At 41.1% G+C, this 12,320-nt stretch overlaps 1 protein-coding gene, 1 non-coding gene and 1 pseudogene across 2 annotated transcripts; all 3 read left to right on the forward strand.

Annotated features, from left to right (window-relative positions):
* Positions 1 to 2,309: 2,309 nt before the first annotated feature.
* LOC113009419 (trichohyalin-like) lies at positions 2,310 to 3,890 on the forward strand. The gene is given in 3 exon segments (XM_026147698.1): positions 2,310 to 2,724; positions 2,727 to 3,748; positions 3,750 to 3,890. Coding segments are annotated over 3 exon segments (1,578 nt in total).
* A 3,389-nt stretch (positions 3,891 to 7,279) lies between these two features.
* trnat-agu (transfer RNA threonine (anticodon AGU)) lies at positions 7,280 to 7,368 on the forward strand. The gene is given in 2 exon segments: positions 7,280 to 7,317; positions 7,333 to 7,368. It is a non-coding gene; the product is annotated as a tRNA-Thr (tRNA).
* Positions 7,369 to 7,511: 143 nt separating this feature from the next.
* On the forward strand, positions 7,512 to 9,316 carry LOC113009420 (homeobox protein NANOG-like; annotated as a pseudogene).
* The last annotated feature ends 3,004 nt before the right edge of the window (positions 9,317 to 12,320 follow it).

Raw genomic sequence — 12,320 nt, forward strand, 5'->3', positions numbered from 1 at the left:
ATGCAGTACTAAGAATAACTTGATGTTTCTGACTGTGCATTACGAATTATTGACCGACTGACACTGACACTACTAAATTCAAAAACAATTTGTGGTAACCTGATTATGATTTAAAAAGAATGATTAAACTAAACTGCTGCCATCTGCTGGCAACTATGACACGTTTACAATCTCACGACCACTTTGTGCTTTGATCCTTTGATCTTAAAAAACCCTTAAATAGGGGTGAGACGCAATGACTTTTAGTCCGTTATTTGCAGCATTTATGTTCGCAGCATTCAAACGTTTGCCAGAGAAATCTTTTAAAACATTTGGATCCTTTTCAGAGTGACAGTTTACAGATTCAAACATGTCTCAGAGAAAACCCACAAAAAGAGAAAAAGTAAAGCCCAGCTCTCCTCTTTGTGACCAGGGCCCTATTTCAGGAAGCCGGTTTAGAAAACTCAGAGTGAAAAACGATACTCAGGGTTGAGTAACCCCGAACTGTCCAACTCGGAATATTCGGTTTCAGAAAGGCTGATAACAATTAGTTCAGTCAACGCGGAGTTGCTTTAACCCCAAATTAAGCGCGCGCACGAGGATACATAAAGCCCTGATTAGTGGAGCACAGATTAAGCGAGTCACCATGGAGACGGAGGGAAAGAAGGCGCGGTCAATGTATTTTACAGCGCTTGAGGCCGAAATTCTGATGGCAGCATATGCCGATAACATGCAAATTCCGCGGAAAAAAGTAACACAGCCTCAGCTGCAAAAGAAAGGGAGCATGCATGGCAAAACATAGCCGACAGAGTCAATGCGTGAGTGTTAATTTAAACATTGATCTAGGGATTTCCACCCATTTAACATGTTATTTTATTATATTTTATTTTATTTTATATGTTATACATTTTATTTTGTGATGTGATGTGAGCGCAGGTGCAACCCAACAGGCCCCAAACGTTCCTGGCAGCAAGTAAAAATGAAATATAAAAATATAGTCCAAACAGGTAAGGTGTAATTGTATTATGAGCCATAGTGCTTGGTCTGTTTGTCCGATGTAAACCAATTGCAGTTAGAGGCTACATTAATTTTCTTTCTGTAAGCACTTATTGAAATTATCTGAGCACATTACAAGTACATATTTGCTTACTCTGTATGCTCAAATGTGGCCCGTTATAGCCAACAGAAAAAAAAGCGGAGGCCCGAAAAACAGGTGGGGGTCCTCCACCACCACCACTCACAGAGGCTGAGCAGTTGGCTTCCACATTTGTGATAATGTTGGCAGCATCACATATGATCTTCACAGTGCAGAGAACACAAATTAGCATCCATTACTATAATGAAATAATTTGTTAGTTTGAAATGCTACAGGGAACTATGTACCTGCACATTAATGCTGTGGAAAGACTTCCTGTTCACATAGTCTCCTTCATTTACTGAAGGAGCAATGATTGGAATGTGAGTGCCATCTGTACAGCCAATCACGCCTGGGAACCGTGAGAATAAATGTAAAATTTAAGTAGTAGTTCAAGTATCACCACATCATGAATTAAGTTTTGTTCATCCTGATACCTGCAATTTTGTGGCATCCCTCTTTGATGAATCTTGTGGGTCTATGACCGGGGAACACCACAAACGAGTACAGGAGACGTTTCAGTGCAACTGTAACATTCCTGACTGCCCGACAGACGGTAGCCTTGGAAACGTGCTCAGCGTCACCAATATTATACAGAAAGCTCCCGTTTGCCAAAAACCGAAGTGCAATACAAATAATATGTACAGAACTGAGAGCATGTCCGCGATGTGTCACATGAGCAATATTAGGCCTGAGGATGTTATTCAAATAAATTATAGATTGTGCTGAAAAACAGTAACGTTCACACAGGAAATCATCAGGAAATGATAAAATGTCCAAACGCGCTCTAATCACTCTCTCCCGGCGGAGAGCTCTGCGGAGAATTTGGGCTTCAACATCTACTGGCTCTTCAAGGAAGGAGCACGCCATGTCTGACACTTCCTGCAGTCAGGTTTCCGACAAAGAGGCGGAGAACGTCAGGGTTAGTTGAAGTAAACCTGCTAGGGGGCAGGTTAGCTTCACGGAGTGTGTCGTCATAGTAACTCACTCAGAATGAATCTAAACTCGCTTTGTGAAACCGAAAAACCAGAGTTTTCGTTAACTCAGGGTATACTTACTCAGAGTTTGCACTAAACCGACTTCCTGAAACAGGGCCCAGGAAGACAAAATTCAACTTCCTGATCAAAACAAATCATTCAGCCAGCTTCTAGAAAAGGAAGGTATTCTGAAGGTGAAAGAAATGGAACTCCTAGACATGCAGGGAAGAAACTTTGAGCTCCAAGCAAAGCTTGATAAAGCACTCGAAAAACCAGTGCTGAAGGACAAAAAGAATCAGGAGCTGCAAGTAAAGCTTGATGAAGCTCTGCAACAAAATGAAGAAATCCTTGAAGAGAAAGAACACCTGAAAATAAACCAGAGAGACACGCAGTGCCAACTCCAAGACATGGAGGAGAAATACAGAGCGCTGCAGGTAAAGCTCGATGAAAGACCGCACACATAGGAAGAGTTTCTTCAAGAAAAAAGGCTACAGGAGATAAAAAAGAACGAAATGGATTTCAAGCTTCAGGACATGGAGAAACACAACAAAGGCTTGCAAATCAAGCTTAATGAAGCTCTGCAAAAAAATAAAGAACTCCTCCAAGAAAAACATCAACAGGACATAAAGCAGCGCAACAAGGCATGGAGGAAAAATGCAAAGCGCTTCAGGTAAAGCTTGATAAAACACTGAACAAAAGTAAGGAGTTGCTTCAAGAACAAAAGCAACAAGAAATTAAACAGAAACAAACGGACTGCAAGCTTGAAGACGTGCAGGAAAAATACACAGCGCTGAAAATGAAACTTGATAAAGCACTGCAAAGAAATAAAGATTTCCTTCAAGAGAAAGAACAGCAAGACATGAAACAGAAACATCTGGATTGCAAACTTCAGAACATCGAGAAACACAACGAAGGCTCGCAAGTAATGCTTGATGAAGCTCTGCAAAAGAATAAAGAAATCCTTGAAGAGAAAGAAAAACTGGACATTAACCAGAGAGACACGCAGTGCCAACTCCAAGGTGTGCAGGAACAATACGGAGCGCTGCAGGTAAAGCTTGATGAAACACTGCACAAATATCAAGAGCTGCTTCAAGACCAAGAACAACAGGAAATAAAGCAGAAAGAAGACAAAGAAATTCTCCAGGACTTTGAGAGGAAAAACCAAAACCTGCAAGAACTTTATAACAAACTGAACTACAAAACACCTGAACTGGAAGAGGAAAAGGAAAAACTGCAAAACCAATGCTCAGAGATGCAGAGTAAGCTCAATGACATGCTGAGAAAAAACACAGAAGTCGAGGAACTTTCAGACAACGTGAAGTGCAAAAACACTGAGATACAGGTGCTAAAGCAACAACTAGAGAAAACAAACGAAGACCTGCAGTGTTCACTTCAAGAAATCGAGAGCAGAAGTCAGCAGTTGGAAGACACGCACAACAAATTACAACAGAGTTATACAGAGCTGCACGAGGCAAAGCTAATGCAGGAGGCAACATCTAAAGAAATGAAAGAAAGGCTCGAAGACAAACAAGCCAAATTAGAAGAAGTGGAGAAAACATGCAAGAGACTTGAGCAGGAGAATGCAGAAACAATCGATCAGTTGAGAACCCTCATCCTAGAGAAAAAAGTGCTCGTGGAAAAGCTCATGGAAAAGAAGAAAAAACGCTTCTGCTTCTTCTGGAGGAGGGACACTCCTGCTTTTTCTACTTTTTCTACTTTTTCTACTGCTAATGTCACCTCGTCTTCCTCCACCTCTGTTCCATCTTAATTTTCACCTCTCCTCTCCCTTTCTCTCCTGACACCTCTCCCTCCCCTGTCTCCCTTTAACTCCTAATACCTGCCCCATCTCCCTCCCCCCCCTCTCTCTCTTTTCACCCTCACCCTCACCCCCCACCCCTATCAGCTCATAATGCGCTAAGTTGACAGGTCAACAGAAATGCACGTTCAAAATATTATCACAAAAGAGAATTTCCTTCATACAGTAAATGACTTGTGTTGCATCAATCAAACAGAAAACATGTCACAATGTATTGTATTACCAACTAAATCTATTGTCTGATTATTGCTTGGTCATACCAGACTCTCTGTGTCTTTATTTTATCCTTCTCTGTTTTCACAAACGTTTCACCTGTTGTCCTGCAAGCTGGAGATTCAGCATTTGATAACAAAACTCTGTTAAGTTTTTCCCTGCTTTAGAAGAAAGAGTACTTTATTGGTCCCCGTGGGGAAAATCCCTCTCTGCATTTAACCCATTCACTCAGTGAAGCAGTGGGCAGCCACTGGGCGCCCGGGGAGCAGTGTGTAGGGACGGTACCTTGCTCAGGGGTACCGAACCCCCGACCTTCCGATCATGGGGCCACCACTCTACCTACTGAGCTATCCCTGCCCTAACACCAATGAGAGATATAGGTGCATGTATAGTGTGTGCTATAGTGTAAGCTGTTCTTCAGTGCATGTATGTGTGTTAGTACGCTTGCATGCAGGGCCTGTGGGCCTCTCTCACCCAAAAGGGCATTTTCTTAACAGCTGCCTTTCTCTTGCATATGTTAAGAAAGGCAAATGTGCTTGTAGCAGTTGTGAGATTATTGTGCTGTTATATATTACATTATACCTGTAATCAAAATGAGTGAATCATGATACTGCTGTAGGCCACATCATACTTCTTGTGTAATCAGTATGTAGTTTTAGTTTGCATCATTCTTCTGAGTTAAAAGAGTGTGAAAATCATGAGATTTATTGGATAGGTTTGTATTATCCTATACTGCTGACTTACTGTGAGTGAGTTACACTGTTTCATGACATTTCATACTGCCGAGTTATGAAGAGAATATTGTGTTCAGAGAGTCAGGGCCTTTTTTATTTATTTATTTTTCCTGATAGTAGAGACAACAGAGCACATTGCATGGGAGCTTCACTCCCACCTTTGTTAGAAGCAGAAAAAACAGCGAGCCAAGGTCATAACTCAGGCTCTTCTCTAATGGTCAGAGTGTGACCCCATAAAGACTTCCCTAAACCTGCTGGCCTGGAAGTCCAGCAGTTCATCTAAACAAAAGGCACTTAGCCTAAAACTGACATAGCTACGTTTATCCTACCATAAAACAATAAAACAAGGTACGACCTCTCCCATGCTCCCAGGGTGTTGGTGTGAATGCCAGAGCACTCTGGAATGCACACAAAGCCTTTGCAGACTGCTAAAGATCACACATCCTATCACTACACACTCGATTATATACCTCTAAGCATATATGGTTAAATATTTCCCAATACAAATAATAAAATCTAAACCCATCAGAGTCCTCATACCAAGCAGAAACTGCTCAAAGTGGGATTCAAACCTACACCTCTAGGGGAGACTGCGACCTGAACACAGCACCTTAGACCACTCAGCCATCCTGAAACAGATCTAACAGAACTGATTTTCTGATAAATCCAGTTTAAACTCCTTCCCTTCACATAAAAAGTCTTGAATGAACCTTTGGTCTAACTGCTCTTCACACCTGACTGGTAACAAGATGGCGCTGCTGTGTGTGGTTGCTCATCTGTCACTCAGAAGTTTGTTTCTGTTTCTATTATTTCTGACCTGTTTCATTCACCAAACAAAGTCTCTGCTCAGGTGTAATCGCCAGACATGATGATCACCTTTTATTGAAAAGGTCGGCACCGCCAGGCCTCTTATCACAGCTCCCGACCCCTCTGTCTCTGTCCCTTGCACTGCTGATTTTACTCAGTCTGAGCTTGTGATTCTCTCCATTTCAGAGGATGCGGGGTGTCATATTAACCCCGCAGGTTCCCCCAGGATCCTTTCCCTCCACAATTTTTAAAAGAAGGTTTCCCTGGTATAGGGCAGTCTGTCCTTGACATTATTAACAGCAGTCTGTCCTGTGGTGCGGTTCCTGCAATTTTCAAACATGCAGTAGTGCAGCCACTGCTTAAGAAACCTGGCCTTGATCACACAGTTTTAGCTAATTATAGACCGATTTCCAAGCTGCATTTTCTTTCCAAGTGTTAGAGAAAATTGTTTTGTGTCAACTGAAATATTTTATAGATGTAATGGCATCCTTGAGGTTTTTCAATCAGGATTTAAAACCCTTTATAGCACAGAATCTGCATTCTTAAAGGTTTTTATTCTGGTAACCACGTTGTTCTGGTCTTGCTTGACCTGACTGCTGCCTTTGACACAGTAGAAGACAAAATTCTAATATCTCGATTACGGTAGATGATCTAGTGGGTATTGGTGGCACTGCACTTAATTGGTTTAGTCTTATTTGGTAAATAGAACTTTCTCTGTCAGCTTCTCGGTTCCAAATCATCGTCTGCTTCTCTGTCATGTGGCGTCCCACAGGGGTCAATTTTACGGCCACTGCTCTTTTTACTCTATATATTGCCTTAGGGTTTCATCCTTAAAAGGCATGGGATCTCTTTTCATTGTTCCACTGATGACTGTTAAAGCAGAAGGATGGCATCTCCATAAAACCTCGCTTGGCATCTCTAGATGACATTAAAGCTTGGTTGGCTTTAAACTTCTTAAATTCTAATGATAAGAAAACAGAGGTGTTGGTGTTTTGAACTAGTGGTCCTTGCTGATTTGGGACTCCTGGATGTTCTTACTGACCTTGGTTTTCAGTTGGACAGTGATTTTAAACTGGACAGCCAAGTTAGAGCCTGTGGTGAAGTCCAGTTTTTATCATTTAAGGAGACTGACAAGAGTGAAATCTTTTCTTTCTCTGCAGCACTTTGAAGGGTTTTACTTTTATTTCCTCAGTTAGTTATTATTACTCTCTTGCTCTCTAAACTAAACTGAAATACATAAACTCACAATAGAACATAAGTGAAACTAAACTAAATTAAAAACAAATGAAGAAAATGAAAATGCAAAACTAGAGTAACTCTGCAGGATTCCCACCCAGAAGCTGACTAGTGTGAGTGGGCATCAAGGGGCAATGGAGGAGGCTGACTGTAGATGAGCCTGGAGTTTAGAGTGTCGTGGAGAGTTAGCAAAACAAAAACACCGTCGCACTTTTAACCCCTGACTTTGACAGACGTCGTCTCTTTTGATGCGACAACCTCTGGTGATTAATATAAAAAAAACAAGATTACCTTTCATGTGTTTCTGTGTAAGCTCAAATTGGTTTGATGTGTGGAGGTTTTCTCAGTGTTCATCAGTCACTCATCTGTGTGGCGTGTATGTGGCGCTGTGGCTTAGTTGGTTAAAGTGCCTGTCTAGTAAGTGTTAAACTAGAAAACAGGAGATCCTGGGTTCAACTCCCAGCAGTGCCTAAAAGATATAAGCTTTGTCTGTTCTCAGTCATCCACAGCCTGTTAGTCTACGGAGATCGGAAAGATGAGTGCCTGGATTCCTTTAAGTGCAATGTTAAAATAAGATCTTTAAAAAGCACAAAATGATTTAATATGAAGGCAATATGAGCAGCGAGGGACTGGCTGTTAGTTCAGCGAGAGAGTTATTTGTAAAGAAAACTATTTTCACTAGCAGTCAAAACTAATGTGCACACTTATGTCTGCATTTTTGTTTTGTTAAATATGAACAAAAGAACAGAAAGTATAGACCCACGTTCGGCGCGAGCACATCACGATAAGCACTGGGTAACAGACGTCGCCGAAAACGTCACAGCACTTTTGCAAATATGCGATGTCTTGATAAACCAAATAGATATTTGAAGTTCATACGGCTACTTTCTGAAAATATGTTAAAAGTTTATTTTGTGACGCAGAAAGATAAATTAGAGTAATATGAAAACTTAGTAGCGGCTGCCATTGTTGGAAACTGTTGCACTGAAATGTGAGATTTTAAAAAGGAGCTGTTTCCTGTGACTTGGTTTTTGGGGATGATCCTCAGTTTGAGTTTCTTATGTTCAAATCCCAGATGAGCCCATTTGTTGTTTAAGACTTTGCCGCCTCCCTGTTGATTTCTGTAATTTGTTACTATCAGGATGTCCTAAAAACTCCACGGAAAGCGTTTAGCTTCAGAGCAAAACTGGCAGGAAACAGAAAGACAGCATTTTTCTCCTATATTGACTTTTCTCCACTGGATTCCTGTTAAATCTAGAATTTAATATAAAATACTATTTTTACTTTTAGCTTCTACTTTTTTACATCACACTGTGCACAATCTCTGTGGAATTAATCCTAGAATAAAATCTAGAATCAAGCACACAAACAGATGATTCTCTGAGCGTTCAAGACAATCTTTCACACATTCTTCTTCATCTAGTTGCTCTGATGTGTGACTTTGTGAAAATGACACAATTAACTGTTTGGCTTGTTGGTCTAGTTTCAATGGGAGAAATGTCCCTGTCTCCCTTGAAGGGAGTCTTCCCTTGGAAGAACTCGCCTCACGGGTGGAGAGTGCTCTTTAAAAGGAGCTGAGCAACAAAACCAGTGATACTTCTGAGGCTGTTTCCAGCTCTGTGTCAGAGCAGAAACAGGTTTTTGCTGTCCCATCACTGCCACTCTGCACGATCCCAGCACTGCTCCAGAGAAACCTAAAGGTGGTGTTCACAGAGAGACAGTTAAATATTCTTGTCCACCCGTTTCATTTGAAGCATTACCATGAGCCAAGAGAGATTAAATATTTGGAAGAGATGACAGGACTGACCTACAAACGGGTGAGTGTTTTTCAGCTTACTGAACATAAGAAATTGAATTTGTGTTCAATCTTGTCTCCAGTGAACTGATTAGATGTTTTCTATTTTCTTCCATCTTTGGGTAAAAACCTGGTTTCAAAACAGAAGGAGAAAGTTTAGGAGGAGGTCACATCCTCAGCATCTCAATCAGGGTGTCCCATTTCATGTAAGTATCTCCTATTATTAAACTTTGATTCAGACATCTGGGTAATTCATTCATTAATTTCATTTGAAATGTGTTGAATTTGAAACAAGAACTTTGTATTGTACTTTTACTGACTGTGCTGTCTGTGATTCAGTTTCAGGGAGAGGGACAGCCCCCACTCAAGCAGCAGTACACCCAGCACCTGGAGATCAATTTAATCAGAAGTGGTGCAAATTATCAGGCTGTGGGCAATTTTGCGGTTGGACCTCAATGGATCTTCCCCACCTCACCCCAGTTGTTTGGCTGGTCGATGCTACCAGGCAACGGCAATTATGAATTCAACCCTGTTGCCGATATGAACAACAACAACTCAGGTTTTCACAACACAACTTTTGAAGGAGCAAGTGGAGAGCCTTGCCAGCAGCTACTGATCCTTTAATTACAAATATTGTAATGTATATCAGATTTTTTGTATTAAGTTTGAATCTTCTTGTCTTCATGTAGCTCAACACAACAGAGTCTCAGATTTGATCTCTTCCAGTAAATAAAAGGAACGGGGTGAATTTTCGGCCCTTTATTTTTAACTGTTGGATTTAAAATAAATAGATGAACTAAAAAAATTAAAATAAATAAAATTCTTCGAGCTGACACTTCCTGTACTGTGGCATAAAGAGGAAGTGTGATGGCTCACCTGGTAGTGGTGTGCCACACTGCAAAACCTGAAATATAAATGAGTTTGTCTGAACAGCACTTTGTGCAGGGGTCTGGGTTTGTCTGAGAGGTTTCCCTCCTCCTCACTAAGTTTGTTTTGCTGCTCTTTCCGGAAAAAAACTTCTCTTTGTCATCTCTTGTTCTTTATAAACTGGTGGTGTTGCCACAGTAGAGTGTCTCTCAGTTTGTGCGCTCATCTAAAGGTAAGCACCGAGCTAACGTTACTGTGAGTTCAGTTCATGTTGAGTTTAGCTCCTGAATGAGGTCTTCTGCTGCTCTGCTCGGTGTCTGTTCACAGTTTATTGTGAACACGTTGAGAGAAGAGTGAGAGAGTGTTTGGAGAAAAACACCAACTAATCATTAGCTCAGCACGCTGGGAGAAGTTGAGCGTTTGCTGGCTGAAAGTTGGTGCAGAAAAGTATTTTCAGCAGCCCTGCAGCTGCTTTTCTGCAGCCTCATTTCTATTTGAAGTGATAACAGGAAATGGATCAGAAGGATCTGCTGCAGTATCAGGGTCATAATAAACTTTATTGTCCAGCTGCTGTGGATGAACACAAGCGTGGAATTCAATTGTTAATTAATGAATTGATTATATTCAAATCTCTGATTTGCAATGAGGATAAGGACATAACAGGATGTGGGGAGTGTAGACCAATGTGAAATTGAAGACTGAAAACTATTGTGCTGATGAAAAGAAGCATTACAGTTGGTTAGTTTGGGGTGTGAAACTGGAGCTTTGTGGTTTCAGTTGGTATCTAAACAAATGAAAGAAAAAATCAAAGTTATACAATCTAAAAAAAAGGAGAATTAATCTAATGTCTTCCTAGAGTTGTTATAGCACCACACAGACTCATCTGGGATTCGGACCAGGGACCGCTCACACATGAAGCAAGAAACATTCCCTAGGAACAACAAGTAGGCCTGCAGAGTGAGAGCGAAGTGCTCTAATAGGGGGATATGGTACTACAAGGTCATTAAGATAAGATGGGGCCTGATTATTTAAGACCTTGTATGTGAGGAGCAGGATTTTGAATTCTGGATTTAACAGGAAGCCAAAACAGGAGAAATCTGCTCTCTCTTTCTAGTCCCTGTCAGGACTCTTGCTGCAGCATTTTGGATCAGCTGAAGGCTTTTCAGCGAGTTTTTAGGACTTCCTGATAGTAATGAATTACAGTCGTCCAGTTTGAAAGTAATAAATGCATGAACTAGTTTTTCAGCATCTCTCTGAGACAGGATGTTTCTAACTTTAGAGATGTTGCACAAATGGAAGAAAGCAGTCTTACATATTTGTTTAATATGTGCATGGAAGTCAAAAATGACTCCAAGGTTCCTCACAGTGTTACTGGAGGCCAAGGTAATGCCATCCAGAGTAAGAATCTGGTTAGATACCATGTTTCTAAGATTTTCAGGGCCGAGTACAATAACCTCAGTTTTATCTGAATTAAGAAGCAGAAAGTTAGAGGTCATCAGGTCTTTATGTCTTGAAGACATTCCTGCAGTTTAACTAATTGGTGTGTGCTTGATGTTTGTTGTGTATTTGCTGCTATGACAACTAATCTTTCCTCTGGGAATAATAAAGTCTCTGTGATGCGCTCTTATATATATATTTATATGGCTATTTATTCCATGTCAAAAGAATGGACTTCAACATACCTGCCTGGCAATGTATTTTCATTCAACTGTGCACTGTTGGATCATAAACAGAATAACGGTAAGTGCCTCAATAAATATCTCGACGTGGGACTGACATCAGTAAATCGAGTCTAACCTGCAGATGTTCGGTGTAACAGAGACAGACACAGAGCAGGTTTGAAGCTGAAGACTTTATTCAGAAAAAACAGGGCAGAACATTTTTTATATTTTGTTTTAAGTAGAATTTAAATGCTGTTTGGGAAAAAATCATTTAAAAGTGTGAAGGAAGTTTGTCTCCAGGGATGATGGTTTGTTTTTAACTCCTCTAACCTTTACTGCTACTGCTCCTCCTGCAGCCTCCACCTCTGTTTTTACTGCTGCTCCTCCCCCTGCTTCCTCATGTACTTCCTCCTCTGCTCCTTCTCTTGCTACTATGTTTGCTTCTCTTCCTGCTGCTCCTGCCTCCACCTTTGTGTTTTTTACTGTTTCTGCTGCTGCTCTCTCTCTGACTCCTGTACATGTTCCGCTTGCTGCTGCTGCCTCCACCCATGTTTTTTCTGTTGGGCCTGCTCCCACTGCTGCTCCTGTTTCCCCATCTTCTTTCTACTCTGCTGCTCTCACTCTGTCTCCTTTCCCGTCTATGGTTTCCTGCCTGTTATTATTATTAATACAAAACTCAGAATAGCTGCCATCTGTATAGCAGCTGTGACACTAACTCAGAATTACTCGTTTTATCACAGCGAGGCTGAGGCTGCCCATTGACCACGCGAGCTCGAGAAGTGACTCTGTCAACTCCCTCTGTCTATGGTTGTGTGTGTGCTGACATCAACTTCAGACTGAGTTTCAGAATTTGATTTGTCATAAACTTTTGTAAACACAAAGGCACTGTCTGCCCATTTGTGAATGTACATGTCAGTCTGTTTAAGGATGTTATTGCTATCATATATGTCTGTACACGTGCTACACGGGGAGAGATAAGAGTAGAGGAGCAGGAAGTTTCCAGCGCTGTTTTGGCTCAATTGTTCTAGTTTTTGAAGAACTTGATATTCTGCGTGTTTAGGTTTTAAAACCCTGGCTATAACCAGGTTGTTGCCTACATA

Source organism: Astatotilapia calliptera, chromosome 17 (genome assembly GCF_900246225.1).
Source record: "Astatotilapia calliptera chromosome 17, fAstCal1.2, whole genome shotgun sequence".
NCBI lineage: Eukaryota > Metazoa > Chordata > Actinopteri > Cichliformes > Cichlidae > Astatotilapia > Astatotilapia calliptera.